The 18422-nt window shown below is 47.9% G+C and overlaps 1 protein-coding gene across 2 annotated transcripts in view; it reads right to left on the bottom strand.

Annotated features, from left to right (window-relative positions):
- Positions 1-17140, bottom strand: part of EXOC6B (exocyst complex component 6B) — a 1580787-nt gene extending 1563647 nt beyond the window's left edge. The window contains exon 1 of one of the 2 annotated variants that reach the window (XM_078674493.1): positions 17007-17140. In XM_078674493.1, coding sequence (XP_078530619.1) covers positions 17007-17104 — 98 coding nt within the window. In that variant the 5' untranslated portion in view covers positions 17105-17140. The remainder of the gene's footprint in view (positions 1-17006) is intronic. The other variant, XM_078674492.1, reaches the window with a different exon arrangement.
- Between the last annotated feature and the right edge of the window lie 1282 nt (positions 17141-18422).

Genomic DNA, 18422 nt, shown 5'->3' with positions numbered 1-18422 from the left:
TTTTCATTTTTAGGAAATACACAGTCCCCAAACATCAGCGTATCATTTTCATCAAGTGTACTTGCATGTGCAGTTTCCTGCTTTAAATGCCCATGTATTAATATTAGCAACTTGTAATGTGTGCAGCTACCCGAAGGGTCTCCATGCGCAAGCTGTCCCAACTATACAAATTCTAAATAGCCACTGACATCTTAAAGTTCTTTCACTACTTTGAAAAGGGTCTTCTGGCAGTTCTGGGCCTCAGTGATCTTGGCTGTATAATAAGAAGCACAGTCAGACTTACAATAAACATGGTAAGCTGTAAGTGATCCCAAAGGTTGCATTGCCACACGTACAGAATGCTATTACACCCGTTGCAGTTAGGTTATCTATAAACGTTGTCATAGCCTTTCTAATATGAGACCTGATACACATAGCAACTGTTCTGATGAGTGCTGCCATTGTATTACCTCGTTGTACCTCTTTTATGTGCAAATGTACGTGAAATACTCCCTATCCTTTTATATTGGTATTGTATATCTGTGTATCAACCAACTGTCTACATAAACCAATAAAATATAATCAAACATAAAAAATGGTAAGCTGTAAGTGATTCTCTATATTCTAATTTAGCCTCAGCAGCGTATGACTTTCGCCAGCATCTTTCCAGCACCTTGCAGTGTTTCTTTTCGGATGTAAGTGATGATTCGGAGAACCAAGGGGCGGAAGGATAGGTTCGAGCCACACATTTAGTGGACATAGGAAGCGTGGTATCAATCGCCTCCTCCAGCCAATCATGGATCATAGTTTGATCTGAATCAAGATGTGGTAGGAGAATGGGATTTGTGCTGAGTAGCTATTTATCACCTGTTCCAATGTTCAGCTTAGACGAGTTCCTAGTTTTAAATTCCAGGGAAGGCCATGTGATGGAAAAAAGAGAGGAGGCCACCCTAATCTTAAATGGTACACCAATATGGTCCTACCAACAGAGTCGAAAGGGATGGGGGGTGCAGGAGGAGGGGGGGTGTCTGTCAGTAAATTCTTAATATTAGAAAAAATAGGATCTAGGAGGTACTCCGCCATGTGCGTAGGTGAGGTGTGGTGCAACGTCAGTTCAAGAACGCCCAAGTCATCGAGGAAAGATCTAGTGCGAATATTATCCTGGTTCTCAAGATAGAGATTGAGGTCCCCGAGCAGAGTAAAATTAGACATATGCAAAATATGGAGGGCCAAATGGTCAGGTAAGGTGGTCCACCATTTCCAGGGTATCCAGGGAGCGATAAATCAGCGCCCCAAAGAATGTACATTTGGGCGTCTGTATAAATGTAAATGTCAGAGCTTCACAATCAGGAATCAGAAGCTCGTCAATTGTGCAAGTGTACTCCTTGTCAAAAATAATAGCAATTCCTCCACCAAGTTTATGTTGTCCATCTATTTTAACCATAACAAAGTTAACTGGCAGGGCGGCAATAATATCCAGCGCTGAACCTGCATGAAGCCAGGTCTCAGTGAGAAACAGACCATCAGGTTTGCAATCACAAAGACAATAGTATACATGTTGTTGTTGTTTAGAAAGTGAGTGACAATTCAAACTGAAAAAAATGAAAAGTTTTTGTAGGGAGGCAATGAACAGCAGCTTTACATCACGAAGGCCCTCAAGACCTACATTCTTTAGAGAATTGAGTTCGGCCACATATGAGCTCCCTTCATTAGGGGAAGTAGAGCAGGCAAGCTTACAACCTCTGCCGGTCAATGAACCAGCCCCAGGGCCAATGACCTTACAGACATTATTGGGCAGTGGTCGCAGTGATAGCAGAAACAATGTCATGTAAAGCTTACCCTTAGTCTCAGGTTCAGGCCTAGAAGTAATAGGGTCCCTGGCCCAGTCGGACGCGGATGGGCTGAGGCGGGCTTGCCTCAGGTGCGCCCGCTGGACGTCCAACTAGTCATTTGTATTAATACACACACCCCTGGGAGAGACTAGCCCGCTAACCAGGTCGGAAGTGCAGCATGGAGGGATAGTTCCGCCTTCCCTCCGCTCAAACAGCAGAAGCTGCGTCGGACAAAAAAGGTGTGGAAGGGCAGTACTTTGAAGGAACGAAGTAAGTGGCAGTAAAATAGAACTTAAAAAGCATTTGCAATGCAATAGGCCTCGTATTTGAGAGAGTTTAAGCTATTGTCAATGACAATGCCTTTTATTTATTTTGATAATTAACACAAATAAAAGGCAAGGTTGAGATAGGGCAGTCGGAGCAGCGTACCTGCTAAGGCCAATCACACGCTAATGCCAATCACACGCTTGAATAAGCTCCTTAACACCAAAGATGCTGTATATGCTCACCATTACATCAGGGCTACCAATGTGCCATGGCTGGACATCATAATGGCCAGGGTGCCCACCATATTATTACTCCAGGTCATTATTATGCGAGACGCGGCCACATTTATGTCAACGATAGTTAAAGGTAGGCCAGTCATGCATTTAATGAGTCAATGGTGGCTACCAGAATGCCACAACGAGACCAAGAATGCCCAAAATGTAAAGAATGACCATTGTTAAGTGATGGACACTTATGCCATGAACAGACAATTGAGACAGTATCATGCACCCAACAAACACATTTCCACTCTGGTTCCACAATCCTACACTTTGGTGGGCAGCACTGGTTACTGCTGGCACTCTTCTTTCACAGCCCTATGTTCACACACATGGTGCGACTGACAGAGCAGTGCCTTCAACTGGCAAACTTCCTTGTGACTTACCTATATTGGGAGTGGAGACAGGTGGTCATGTGGAAGACCCCATTGGAAAACGCTGTGTGTTTGATTGTTATCATGAGGCCATGCCATTGGGTTGGCTGTCTGTCACACGAAGGGTCTTGAGAAGAGTAGTGGTGTATTCTTTACTATACACAGACTCCCTGATGGGGTACTGGGCTTGGTTTCACCCCCAAGAGCTGCTCCAAGGATGCTGGTGAGCAACCCGCAACTCTGGGTAATACTTTGGAGAGCCCTGCCATAGTACAACCAAAGACAAATGCCTTAACAATAATTAATGTGAAATATTTTTCCGCCTGTATAAAGCCCATAAGACAACATCTAGTGGGCCAAAATGGCACAGACATTAATGCAGTAAGATATCTCGTAATTTAATTAAAATTGGCATTTTGTAAGCAGTTTATTAAGCAGATACAAGGATGGAATTTAAGAACACTAAAATGTTGGCCTGAGTGAACATGTATGAATTGTGTTATTTTTATCATAATTATTTTCTGTTCGATTTTCGGGTGGGATCTTTTTTTTTTTTTTTTAAGTACAGAGTTCCTTTGTGACATCTTTAGACTGTTCTAAATGTTCTAGTTTTCAGTGATTGTATTCAACAGGAAATTATTAAGAAGTAGTAATATTGTTTTAATGAAACAGATATTTGAGGGATAAATATATGTGACAATAGAAGAAAATGTAATATAGAATATGCTGGACAGTTGTTCAAACTATAGAGGTTGCTAAGAAAAACGATCATGAGGTAGTAGAAGAACAAAATTAATCTTTTTCTAGGTTCCGCTGATTGACGTCCGTAGACAAATGAGGTGAATAACAAGGAACACGTTTATGTTTGGAAGTAGCTGTCCAATCCGGACAAAGCAGCCTACCTGCATCTCTCTCTAGATATAAATACGTAGACAGTGACGCACTCGCACGTCCAATGATGGCTGAGGTGGATGGGAGTGGGTTGAATGCCAGCATGATGTGGGATTAATGAATGCCTTGCTGTCAGCACACAAGACAGGGAGGGGGATGAACAGGGACCTCCATCCACAAGCAGAAAAGGAGGATGGTGGCAGACCTCTCCAACCCACACGCAGACATGGAGCGGACAGTGGGCTCCATGGCAGCAGGCATGAAGGGAGCTGAAAATGGCTTCTAAAGCTGCATGGAAGCAGGATCTGAACACATACACTGGAGCACATACGGTGGGGGTATACTAGCACGAAGTAGGCCCGGACTGGCCGTTGCGGGCACCGAGCAATCCCCCGGTGCACCGCAAGGGTGGGGGCCGTTTTTTGGGCCCTGGAGGCCGTTTTTGTTACAGGGCCGTTTTTGCAGCATATCTGCAAAATCGGCCCTGTAGCAAAATCGGCCGAAAACCGGCCCCGGCAAAGAGCTCGGTCGCAACCCCAGGGGGCCGGCCGAGCACTTTGCCAGGGCCGGTTTTGGTCCTCAGTCCGGCCCTGGCACGAAGCAAGACACCCACCCAACTCTTTAGCTATGTGTCAAGACCCTAGTTGAATTAAACATCTTCACTTACAATTCTCTTAAGTCTCTCCGCGTTTCAGTGCGAAACAATAGTAAGTCTGAATCCTATGAATTATTCATAAAGACTCCCACCAATTTTCATCATGGAGCACCCTGAAATGGAGACATTTGTATAGGATTCTACAACTGTAGTGTCACTCACTGCGACGCCATGTCTCATTTTTGACATAGTGTACAACTAAGATATAAGAGACAATGGAGTTGCTAGGCACTTGGAAAAAGGACCTGCCCACTTAAGTTGGAAATGCAGGCCACTCCGGTGTCTCCAGTAAGTACTATGTAAAGGTCTCGCACATTGATGCTGCTATCCATGGCGGGTGTGTCTAACACGCAATTATGAACCCCTACTTTCAGTCATCTGATGCACATGCATGTAGCCTGCTGCAAGCGGTTGAACTCTTGGCCTAGTATGGGCAATTTTCATGCGTGCAGGCATGATCAGAGCTGAGACCAAAGTCTATCCTTAAACTCACCTGAGCAGGTGAGGAAAGGGGCGGGAGGCGCTGACTTTAGGAGGGGGCTACAGACGACAGATCCCCTTTTACCTAAGCACATACTGACTATACAATGTTTCTTGTTGCAGGCTCTTATGCATTAGTAGGAGAGCCCTGCAGGGTCTTAAACTCCTGGTACAAACAGAGTGGGAAGTCACAGCCTTACAAGGGCTCGAAGCAGGGAAGAGCTCAGCCTTGCAGGATCTTCTGTCCAGCAAACAGAGTCCCCAAAGGGTTGACTTGGCTGAAGGAGCGCAGGCAGTAACTTTCCAGACTTGTGCATCTGAACCACAGAAATCAGAAGGTTAAACAATCTCCAGAACCCACTTCACAGATTTCACTCATCAGATACAAGACGTTTGTAGCGCTTTTGCCACTGTCAGCTTGAATTTTTGTACTCTGAACTGCAAACAAAGTAATATTTTCAAGATAATAAGTATTGGTTGCGAGCACTGAATAAGACCCAGTTTGTTCTGGATACCCCTTTATGAGGATGAATTGAAACTGAAGCCCGTTCTGCTTTCTGTAATTATGCTAGGCAAGTTAAGGGGTCACTTTCAAACAATGGGGAGCCCATAATACAGCACCGGGGGCATCAAAACTAACCTAGAACTAAGTTGAGGAGTCAATGCATCACAAGTCTCCCATCCATTAGTTCCTAGACTGTGGTCCAGTCGAGGAGATGTACATCATTTTGAGCAAAAGAGACTACAGATGAGGAATGTGTCATCATGATCACACCCTGACTCCCAGATCCGGTGTAGAGGTCATTGAGGTCCTCCTCCAAAAGTGGTACAAGGGTCATCTGAGGAGTGGACAGATTCAGACCCAGAAGCAGAACACGGCCTCGGACCATCCATAAACTAAAGTAAAGCACACAAACTAAAGGATCTGGGTCTTCATGCTGCTTTGCTGATCATGCATTTGATTATTCCATAGTGTAATGTACTTTTTTTTAATACCACTTTTGTTCTAGATAAAAGACATTGACTCCCTTTGAATTGTTTTTAAGATGGCCTGCAAGACACACAATCCTAACTTGCCCCTCAGAGCCGGATAACCCTCGGATCACAATAACCACTAGCAATAGAAGACTACCTTTTCAGTCTTATGGGCATCCAAACAGTCAATTCACAAGCTGCGTTGATTGTAACCAGCAAACCCGAGGCCCGCTGCTTGGAGCAGTACCTGGGAGTTCGGTATAGGCAGTAAGGCAGCTACAAATGATTGTAGGCAGTCGGGGGAGTGGATATTTTTCAAAAGTTAAAATCAATACCTGTGTAATCTCCATCTGACATTCAATATAATTTAAAAACAATGGTCAGAGTCAAGGGTGTGCTGAAGCAGCCTTGAGGGAGGTGCACTGGGAAAAGTTGGTGTAGGTGTGTTTCAAAAGCAAGGGACAAAAATTGTACACCTATTCATCCTTCATAGCTCTAAGGCAGGGGTATCCAACCTCTTCTATTGTAAGAGCTACTTATGCTCAATGAAACTCGTTGCGGGCTGCTAATATTATTAACGTTGTGATAATGACTTCAAATAAGTTTACATTAGTGGTCGCCCTATGCAAGAGTACTGGAAGTGGTCACCTCAGTGTAGGGTTGCCAGCAACGATCAGTTCAGTGCATCAGGCAAGGATGGCAAAAGCAATGTAAAAAAAGTTTTGCCAATGTGGTATTCCTTTCCATGGACAATACATAGCAGCCATTGCTGCAACCCCTGGCACAAAGGTAATAACACTGGTAATACGTCTCACCCAGTGCCATGTGATTTATCACTTAAATAGCAGCTTCAAGTATATTTTGGCAATTCAACAATTTTTCTCCAAACAAGCTTATAAGGTCTAAAAATCCACACATTATTGTCTCAAATGCACACATTTCAATGTTGGTATACATATATTAATTCATCCAAGCAAAAGCTTCAAATTTAGTAAACTGGACTGTACACAGGAGCTACGTACAGGTAGCAGGACAGCTACCAGTGGCTCGTGGAAAAGTCTTCTTTAGGGTGTCTTCCTCTTCTAACTACAACCTACAAAGGCACCCAACTTTGTAAGCGTGAGTCTTGGCCAGGCATTGCTTCCTTCCATTCTGGAGGGAGAAGAAGGGAGATTCAGCCTCAGGAGTCTCTCTATGCAATGCTTACTACATGTGCAAATCCCCTGTATACTTTGCACAGAGACATGCATGCTAATGCTTTTTGAGTCTAAACCAACCCTCCAAGGAGTGACTTTCGACCCACGAGTAACTTACAAGCAGATTATATAAGGACTACAAGGAAGTTCTACCCCAGGAGGTTTCAAAAGCAAAGTTGTCAGCAACTATTTAATAAGGACTTGATTCCCACTCCGCCAAAACAAAGGGTGAAGTAAGAATTGCGCTTAAGAATACACAATGAGAAGAGGGAAAATTAAGAAGAAAATGAAATGGGAAAAATGGGTTCTTGGTGCGTTTTTGCAATATATGACAGTGAGCAGAGTACACAATGTTTCATTCTGGGCAGGGTAAGTGAATAGTGCCCTACTCATAGAAGGTTTATTGGTCCACAAGTACTGAGGGTAAAATCCCTATAATGCTTTCAAGTGTGTAAATGCATACTCACACAGAAACAGATTGGTAGATAGCAGTGGGAGTCGTATTCTGGAGCAAAAGATATTTCAAGATCCGAGAAGCCACGACTAGCAAATGCAGGATTCTCTGCATCAAAATGGAACAATTGTGTTGGTTGTTCCCATAAACTAGAAGTGACAATACAGATGGGCAGAGCAATGACTACAGGGCTTATACCAAAACCAGCAAGAGTAGACTCGCCAGTACCCTGAGATGGTACAACACATTCAGATTACACAGAGCACTTGGGCGGTGATCCATCAGCAGTACACGGTTGTGTAAATTCTGCATTAAAAAAATATGAACTTTATTACTTAATGGGTATCCCACTCTCTTACCCACATCCAAGCTTGGGTCACAAGAGCATCACCTAATCATTTGATCCACATAAAAGTATTTACCTTCAACCTGTTCTGCATCATTGATGAAGTTTGCAGTTTATTTTATTTTGCATAGTTAATTAAAACCATTGCAATAAATATTACAAAATTCTTAAAACATCATTGTTTAAAACCGTTAAGAAAAAAATCAAGAAGTAAAAAATTCATTACAGTTCAAAATGATAGTTCAATAGAGCTGATTAAGACACTTTTATACACTAACTGCTGGAAAGTGCGGGGGTGTTTGGGCAGGCAGTCGAAAAAGCTGGCCCCGGCAGAGGGAAGCAAGTGTGTGTGCAACCAATGCACCGCCTACACTTCACATTATGCATTGGTGAATACTCTCTAACAACAAAGTTTAAATAGGGGGCAATACCACATTTCTGTGTCACCTGAGGCGAAACGGAGGTTATTGAAACTCATGGACATAGCTTTGGGATTAATTATCCTAGAAGGAGACAACTAAACAAACTCAAAGTAAAGTTCCACTATTCCCTTCCAGTTTAGCAAACGTAGAACAAGAGAACATGATTGTGTTGAAGGGCACAGACAGGTTTAAACAGATATCAGAAAAACAACTTGCCCCAAGGGACTGAAGCCATAACTCCTTATCAAGACAGAGCAACATCAAAGAATTTGAGACGTTTTCAGGTCGCGCCTAGGCAGCGCTTGTGCTGTCTCTTCCTAGACATGGTTGATTCAGGATATGGGCATAAAGCTCCCCCCACTTTCCGCCCATCTTTTTAATTGGCTTCTGTCTGTCCTTTGTAAATGGTGGCCTTTCATTGGTCAATAGGCTTAGTAGTCCCTCCTTAGTACCGCCTTATCTCTTCTTGTAACCTGCCAAGAGAACACTCCCGGTTACATGTGTTGTTACTCCCTAGGTTTTTATTACTGCCTCGGAGCACTATTTTCTTAAAGGGCTTCAGGTAGGACACTTGTCCTAAGCAAGGCTGGCACATCTCACATTCACATGAGACCTTCTATAAATGTCCCTTCATCAGCTGCACACAGAGTACAACCTAATCCAGAATTAATATAATAATTATTTTGTCACATTTCAAAGCTACTAATTGTATATATGGACATCGTTATTTGAATTCACTCGTGGTAATGTCTTGCATGCAATGCATTATGGGTAGGGTGGTTTACAATATCTTCTGCAGGGTGCAGTACCATATGTGGCAAAAGGAGATACCATGGTACATCTTGTAGCCACATATGTTGTACTGCACCCTGCAACATGGCTAGGTACTATATGACCAATTTATGTACAATTAGAGGTACATAGCAGAAGGGAAGCATTGGAATGTGTATGTGCCACAAAATGGACCTGAATTATACAGCTGCAGTCTGTAATAAAGCTTTGCATTTTAAAAGGTCAGAGTGAAGAATTATGGGACAAATTCTACAACTAGCATAGGATACAATACACTGTAAAAACAAGAATACAACGACTGTGGTGTTTTAGTAACTAGTGTGGATACAGTAAATTTTACATTTATATTTGTGATGTTATTTGAAAAGTTCATAAGAACACATACATCTGAAAAAACAATTTTACTCTTACATGGTGTAGTATCCCCTGGCCAGTGGTACAGTTTTTATATGGTGGACTGTGTATTGTTTCCAAAGCATTGGAGCCAATGCCCCAGAGGAGCTACTGCTTGAAAGGCATCAACATGGTTTGACAGCAGATTGGTCTGTATTGATCAATCTGATAACCAAAATATTGGCTGCAACGGGGTAAGAGTTCCAAAAATCAAGACCTAAACCCTTACACTGATTAAAGTCATTTAAGTCATAAAAATTTCTGAGCAGCATGGGATTCTATGAACACATTTTAAATACCATCAAATACCTTGCGGCGGACGGAAGGTAGTTAAGAGCCACGGTTAGCACCATAAGGGGCCCCAGCCTTGATCACTCATCACATTCCAAAAGTAACGAACAGGTAACAGGCCCATACAGAAATCACCATTTGGTGGCACTGATGTGTCAGTATTTGCTCTACGGTTGGCACTCCCAGATCGCCTTTACATAATTCTTAATACTATGGAGCACTGGCATCTCATGAAGCAGTGCAACGTGTTGAGCAGATGGAAGACCCTGCAATGGAAAGTGTTCCAAAGACAGCCAGTAAGGATGTACTTACTGTGGGAATACATGGTGTTTAGCTTCCAAAAGACTATAATGAATGTTAACATGACTCGCACTGGTGAAACTATTAACTACGACACACAGACAATATTATCATAAAGATAAGCAAATAGCAAGGACAAATGATGGAATGATTTACAGAACTACAAGCAAGAAATGCTTAAGATTTAAATCTAGTAAACTCTATAAAGAGGTCCACCGAGCATTCCACCTCTCCACCTGGGGCACCATCCTTCTTCAAGACGACCACAATTTATTTGAGCCTTTGTATTGATCTCCACCATTTAAAATAATACATCTGTCAAAACTAGATACTTATTAGCATTGGTTATCTATTCACCAGATCACTTGGGACCTTCAACTTTTACCAAATTCGATCTCTTTGGAACTTCTAGCTGGTACAATTGTGTTATCGTTGTGAGTAAAAAGGTTGCACTTATGAAGCACCGAGGTCGCGCGGCAGGCTTCATGCTGAGCACGGATTCGTTTTTAGCATATAGTATATGTTTTATGCAGCCTCTTGGGTAGTTTTATTATATACCCAACGATATATTTATATCTACTCCATGAACATTAAAAGCATGTAAAAAGCTCTGCACAGATTATGAACCAAGTATAAAATAAACTAGAAAAGTGACATGTGAATTCAGAGAAATGTGTGGAGTGTGACATTTGTAAAAGTGATGGAAGATGTGAGCGATCTAAAGAGCAGCTAGTCTGGAAGAACATGAAAGAAGGGCGGCCGTTACCGGGTTTTACTACTGATAGATATTTATTTGTGGATATTTCTGATCACATTTAATGCAAAGCTTTTTTTGGGGAGGGGGGGTGGTGGAGAAGCATAGAAACCCTTCTAAAGATTTGAAAACACTTTTGTTCTGCAGCAGTGTTACAGCAACCTGATGATTCTTACCACAAAGATCTTAAACATCCCTGTTTGTACAGTGATATCTTACATTTCATACAAAGGCCTGAATAGAATTATTATTTGCGTAAACAACAAAAAACTAGCACAGATAATGCACCTAAGAGAAGAAAACCACAGCTACAAGAATAAACAACCAAGTATAAATAAGCTGAGGTCCCACCAATCAGAAGTCCAGTAACCTCAAAAATGGTAATCAGACATTGACATATATATGCCAATTAGAGAAAGGCTTGTGTTAAGATACTTCACACAAATTATAAAGGTTATTCAGACAAAATGCTCAGCAACTGGACAATATACCTGGTTCCATCACCCAACAGAACTGACAGCTGTCCAGATCAAGCAAAAGAACAGAGAGGACGTGGTCTCTCAGCAGGGGCATGGACCAATGTAACAAAATGTAAATCAAAACGAATCCAGGTTCCTCTACAATACAGCAATGTACAGAAAATCCTTCCAGGCTAAAATTAAAGTAATAAAAGAAGGACAATACATGCATACACATAGCGATGGCCATCTCAGTAGGAAGTCAAGCAACACTACTGGGTTGAAACGGTTTATAGGCTGCTTGTCTCTTTAAAACGTGTGAACATAAACTAGCTCCTCAGGGCTGCGACTCACAGTATCCGCAATTCTGCCATATATTTCACGCTTCCCATCTCCTCTCGAGCGCTCAACTTCTCCCGTACAGAAGTGATGTCACAGCATAATGTACCACTTAAACATTGGAAAGCAACCTCAGATCAAATAAAGAAACTTGAAGATGTAATAGAACAAGTAGCGTCAGTGAGTGCATGTCACTTTTGTGAACAGCTTTAAAATGTGTGCTAGTGCATTTACTGTGATAAGTGGATCTGTTTGTCAGACTACCCAGGTAAGTCTATTCTATGGCTCCCTATCTGCCACAGAATAGGAGTGTCCTGTGGCACTTTGCATATATAAACCTGCACAGTGGACTCTCCCTGGACAAGCCTGCCCCATGGCACCTATCCATGGATCATTCTACTAGCATTGCCTGTTTTCCGGTGCCCTACATTTATCATCCTGCCTTGTGGCACTCTAGTCCGGAGAGCTTGACCAGTGGTGACTTACACATCAACCTGTCTAATCAGTGTGGGTTCTTGTTTCTATGTGGAGAGGGAATAGAAAACGTTAAAGAAAAGGCGTGGTTGGAATATATGGTTCCAGAGGAGGGGGGAATCTTCCTTATTTGGAAGTGTTGCCCTCACACACCCTTGTGGGTGTCATGCTTCATCATCGGGCGTTTTGATCCTCGTGGGGCCGGCTCTGCAATGCCCCACGGGCCCCGCGAGAGGGACAAGTACCCACACTGATTAGACGGGGCAATTAAAGTGAGGAGCACGTGTACTGGACCTTAATCTGGTTCCTAGTCCCCCCCTTTTTGATTCATGATTTACACATCAACCGGTCATGTGCTGCTTTACTCGTATCACTCGCCTCACATTGTGCTTTAACTACCTGTTTGTTCGGTTATCCTACCTGTATGAATGTGCTTTGAGGCAACCTAACCACATCAATACTCTATTGGTGTCACTGTCATTTACCACTCTGTGTGATCCTGTCCCAGGTGCTCTTCTCATGGCTCCCTATCCATGTCAGCTCTTACGTAGGCACTTTAGGCATGGCAGCCTGTTTAATGGCGCTCCACGTGAGTCAGCATGTCCTGTTGCACTCCATTTGTGTTAACCTGCACCTCTGAACTCTACTGGTTTCAGCCAGCCCTGTGGCTCTTCTCTACTCTAGCCAGCCTGTGCTTGGGGCTATGCCCATTGCAGCTTGTTGTGAGCCTCTACACCCATTACAGCCTGTCCTGTTGCTTTCTACGTGTTTCATGTCATCATGAATCTCTCTACCATCCAGAATCACTCAGACAGAGTCAGACTAACCTGGGGTGTTCTGCGAATGTCAGCCTAGTCAGTAGCACTCTACCAGCGCCATCCTGAGTCATGGAGTTCAGCCAGAGCCACTCTGTCCAGTGGGACCCCATCAGAGCCAGCAGGGCCTGTGGATCTTCACTGCTAGTCTGACGTGTAATGCTCCCTCAGGACCAGCCAGACCAATGGCGCTACACTGCATGGCTTGTGACAGTCCACCAGCATCCACCTGGCTAAAGGCACTCCAAAAGCCTGGCAATCGGTACTCCACCAGCGCCAGGCTGAGATGCAGTGTTGTAGGATCATCAGCCAGAGCTCTTCTCAACTAACCTGTGGAGCTCTAGTAAACGATGCATGTCCCACAGCGCTACACCAGCAACAGCCTGTCCCGCAGCGCTACACCAGCAACAGCCTGTCCCGCAGCGCTACACCAGCAACAGCCTGTCCCGCAGCGCTACACCAGCAACAGCCTGTCCCGCAGCGCTACACCAGCAACAGCCTGTCCCGCAGCGCTACACCAGCAACAGCCTGTCCCGCAGCGCTACACCAGCAACAGCCTGTCCCGCAGCGCTACACCAGCAACAGCCTGTCCCGCAGCGCTACACCAGCAACAGCCTGTCCCGCAGCGCTACACCAGCAACAGCCTGTCCCGCAGCGCTACACCAGCAACAGCCTGTCCCGCAGCGCTACACCAGCAACAGCCTGTCCCGCAGTGCTACACCAGCAACAGCCTGTCCCACAGTGCTACACCAGCAACAGCCTGTCCCACAGCGCTACACCAGCAACAGCCTGTCCCCCAGCGCTACACCAGCAACAGCCTGTCCCCCAGCGCTACACCAGCAACAGCCTGCCCCACAGCGCTACACCAGCAACAGCCTGCCCCACAGCGCTACACCAGCAACAGCCTGCCCCACAGCGCTGCAACAGCCTGTCCCACAGCGCTACACCAGCAACAAACTGTCCCACAGCGCTACACCAGCAACAAACTGTCCCACAGCGCTACACCAGCAACAGCCTGTCCCACAGCGCTCCACCAGAAACAGCCTGTCCCACAGCGCTACACCAGCAACAGCCTGTTCCACAGCGCTACACCAGCAACAGCCTGTCCCACAGTGCTACACCAGCAACAGCCTGTCCCACAGTGCTACACCAGCAACAGCCTGTCCCACAGCGCTCTCCCAGCACTGCTAAGTCTTGAGGTGCACTTCTCCAACCATCAACTTAACCTAAGGCACTTTACCAGTTAGTTTCTGCCTAGTCTCAGGAGCACTAGTAGCTTCAGCCTGTCCTGAGATACTTAGCCAGCAAAAGAGCTGAGCTACTTTGTTACCACTTTCAAACTGTCACAGAAACTTTACCAGCAACAGCCTGTTCTCGAGGCACTATGCCTGCGACAGCCTGTCCTGGGGCACTCTACCTGCGACAAGTTGCCCTGAGGTACTCTACCTGCGACCGGCTGCCTGTCCAGAGGGACTTTACCAGCGACCGGCTGCTTGTCCAGAGGCACTCTGCCCGGGTCGGCCTGCCCCGAGGCACACTGCCCGGGTCGGCCTGCCCCGAGGCACTCTGCCCGGGTCGGCCTGCCCCGAGGCACTCTGCCCGGGTCGGCCTGCCCCGAGGCACTCTGCCCGGGTCGGCCTGCCCCGAGGCACTCTGCCCGGGTCGGCCTGCCCCGAGGCACTCTGCCCGGGTCGGCCTGCCCCGAGGCACTCTGCCCGGGTCGGCCTGCCCCGAGGCACTCTGCCCGGGTCGGCCTGCCCCGAGGCACTCTGCCCGGGTCGGCCTGCCCCGAGGCACCCTGCCCGGGTCGGCCTGTCCCGAGGCACCCTGCCCGGGTCGGCCTGTCCCGAGGCACCCTGCCCGGGTCAGCCTGTCCCGAGGCACCCTGCCCAGTTCAGCATGTCCCGAGGCACCCTGCCCAGGTCAGCATGTCCCGAGGCACCCTGCCCAGGTCAGCATGTCCCGAGGCACCCTGCCCAGGTCAGCATGTCCCGAGGCACCCTGCCCAGGTCAGCATGTCCCGAGGCACTCTGCCCTGGTCAGCCTAACTTGTGACACTCTACCAGTGTCAATCATACTTGTGACACTCTACCAGTGTCTACGGGCTGCCCCGAGGCACTCTGCCCGGGTCGGCCTGCCCCGAGGCACTCTGCCCGGGTCGGCCTGCCCCGAGGCACACTGCCCGAGTCGGCCTGCCCCGAGGCACTCTGCCCGAGTCGGCCTGCCCCGAGGCACTCTGCCCGAGTCGGCCTGCCCCCGAGGCACCCTGCCCGGGTCGGCCTGCCCCAGAGGCACCCTGCCCGGGTCGGCCTGCCCCAGAGGCACCCTGCCCGGGTCGGCCTGCCCCAGAGGCACCCTGCCCGGGTCGGCCTGCCCCAGAGGCACCCTGCCCGGGTCGGCCTGCCCCAGAGGCACCCTGCCCGGGTCGGCCTGCCCCAGAGGCACCCTGCCCGGGTCGGCCTGCCCCAGAGGCACCCTGCCCGGGTCGGCCTGCCCCAGAGGCACCCTGCCCGGGTCGGCCTGCCCCCGAGGCACCCTGCCCGGGTCGGCCTGCCCCCGAGGCACCCTGCCCGGGTCGGCCTGCCCCGAGGCACCCTGCCCGGGTCGGCCTGCCCCGAGGCACCCTGCCCGGGTCGGCCTGCCCCCGAGGCACCCTGCCCGGGTCGGCCTGCCCCCGAGGCACCCTGCCCGGGTCGGCCGGTCCCGAGGCACCCTGCCCAGGTCGGCCGGTCCCGAGGCACCCTGCCCAGGTCGGCCGGTCCCGAGGCACCCTGCCAAGGTCAGCCTGTCCCGAGGCACCCTGCCAAGGTCAGCCTGTCCCGAGGCACCCTGCCAAGGTCAGCCTGTCCCGAGGCACCCTGCCAAGGTCAGCATGTCCCGAGGCACCCTGCCCAGGTCAGCATGTCCCGAGGCACCCTGCCCAGGTCAGCATGTCCCGAGGCACCCTGCCCAGGTCAGCATGTCCCGAGGCACCCTGCCCAGGTCAGCATGTCCCGAGGCACCCTGCCCAGGTCAGCATGTCCCGAGGCACCCTGCCCAGGTCAGCATGTCCCGAGGCACCCTGCCCAGGTCAGCATGTCCCGAGGCACCCTGCCCAGGTCAGCATGTCCCGAGGCACTCTGCCCTGGTCAGCCTAACTTGTGACACTCTACCAGTGTCAATCGTACTTGTGACACTCTACCAGTGTCAATCGTACTTCTGACACTCTACCAGTGTCAATCGTACTTCTGACACTCTACCAGTGTCAATCGTACTTCTGACACTCTACCAGTGTCAATCGTACTTCTGACACTCTACCAGTGTCAATCGTACTTCTCACACTCTACCAGTGTCAATCGTACTTCTGACACTCTACCAGTGTCAGCCTAACTTGTGACACTCTACCAGTGTCAGCCTAACTTCTGACACTCTACCAGTGTCAGCCTAACTTCTGACACTCTACCAGTGTCAGCCTAACTTGTGACACTCTACCAGTGTCAGCCTAACTTCTGACACTCTACCAGTGTCAGCCTAACTTCTGACACTCTACCAGTGTCAGCCTAATTTGTGACACACTACCAGTGTCAGCCTAACTTGTGACACTCTACCCTTGTGACACTCTACCAGTGTCAGCCTAATTTCTGACACTCTACCAGTGTCAATCTAACTTGTGACACTCTACCAGTGTCAGCCTAATTTCTGACACACTACCAGTGTCAGCCTAACTTGTGACACTCTACCAGTGTCAGCCTAACTTCTGACACTCTACCAGTGTCAATCTAACTTGTGACACTCTACCAGTGTCACCATTTGTCAGCCTGCCATGCAGCCCTGTACATGTATTGTTGGCTCCTGTAACACTCTGTTAAGGACAGCCTGTCATAGAAAGCCTGTCTTGCTCTAATGCACCGGCCCTCTGGACATTTGCTACACATTAGTAATATCAGTGGTTCTAATTCACCTGTAATGTGCACATGCCCTCCTCGCCTCAGTGGCTCTTACTTGCCCAGTCTTGCCTGCCTGACTCTATTTACCTCTGGAATTAATGTCTGGACTCCTCGTTTCTCTTTGTTGTCAGGTCCTAGCTGCCCTTTGCCATTGGCCTCCCTCTGAGGTGCACTTGCCTCTGGTTCCCCGCATACCTGCCCTGTGCAGCCTGCTGCTCTCATACCTGTGCACTCACACCTCTCTGATCCTCTCCCACCCCCAGGGTCAGCCCCAGGCCTCCCACCCTGCCCCCGGGGGCCCCTCCGTGCCCTCACCTCAGCGTGGGTCCAATGCAGGCCGCCTCGGTGCTCTCGATCTCCCGCAGGATGCGCTCATGCTCCGCCACCAGCTCCAAGCTCTCCCACTCCGCCATGTTCAGCTGAGCCCGGCCCCACAGACCGCCCGGTGCAACCCTCCTGCCCTGGCCACGCCCCCTCCAGGCGCGCCGCGGCGCCATGACGTCACGCGCGGAGGACTCACGGGAGATGTAGTCCGTTCACTGCAGGCTCTATTGTCTCCCACAGATGGCTACAACAATGGGCAACTGAATAAGAATCGCAGTTACAGGAGAGAGAGCATTTGAGGAACAAAAACACTGGACATATCATACATGCCAATAGACCAGGCGGGACACTACCGATTTTCAAGCCCAAAATAGCTTTATTTTAGCTGTCTCCTGCCTGAAATTGCATTTTCTACAATAGAAGTCAATGGGGAATTTTCACTCTCCCGACTTTTATTTTAAATCTCCTACGTCCCTGTCCTACAATGGTGGCATGTATGGACATATGTGCATGGGCTGCGCGGCACAAGGAGGAGGATCAACTGAAGGTGGTGCAGCGCATATTCTCAGTTACTGCTGGAATGCCTAACTCAAATTATTATCAGTAAGATGAAGATTGACCACAGACAGTAATCAGACCTCAGATCACCCATTTTCACTTGTCCATTATTTGGCCTCGGCCACAGACATCTTGCCTGTCGTCAAAAGAAATGTTGCCACTTCTGGACAATACTTGGGCTGCCAAGCCTCCAGTCTGCTTTTGTGTGACATTTCCACGTGTTTTGTGTGACACTTTTGAGTGGCATTTTACTGTAAGCTTAGTCATTGACCCAAACTTTCATATGTCATCCATCAGCAGCAGAAATGTCCCCCAGAGATATGATTACTGCCCCATAACAGAATAGATGTCTTGAAAGCAGCAGGAATGCCCACCTGCACAAATTGTCTGCACTGTGGCATCTGTCCACACCAGGTCGCAAGTGTAGCCTTAAGGTCACCTGTCACCATCACCTGTCTTATAAAAACGTGTACATGGTCACCTTTTCTGAAGGCCTTTAGACCTGAATGCTTTGGTGTCACTAACAAAACTGTCATTCTTAAGAAAGAAACTATATTTAGCAAAGCAGACAAAAAACGATAAATAAACTATTCATGCATTTGGGAGCTACCAATGTAGGAACACAAGCATATCTCGTGGCTAGGCGGATTCAGATCGATATCCAATCTGGCCAACCATGGAAAGAACTTTAGAATAGTAGTCAACAATTAGCTCTCCATGACCAGCCAAGCAAACAGAAGGGGTCATTACGATAGCTGGCTGCAGCACCCGCTGTAATGCTAAACAGCCATGTCTTGCATTTCCCTGCACTACGTGGCAGGCACCACGCGGTGCCTGCCACTTAGTGCA

This window comes from Lissotriton helveticus, chromosome 2_1 (genome assembly GCF_964261635.1).
Source record: "Lissotriton helveticus chromosome 2_1, aLisHel1.1, whole genome shotgun sequence".
Classification (NCBI taxonomy): domain Eukaryota; kingdom Metazoa; phylum Chordata; class Amphibia; order Caudata; family Salamandridae; genus Lissotriton; species Lissotriton helveticus.
Note: the sequence above shows the minus strand (reverse complement) of the source record. Positions and strands in the feature narration are given on the sequence as shown.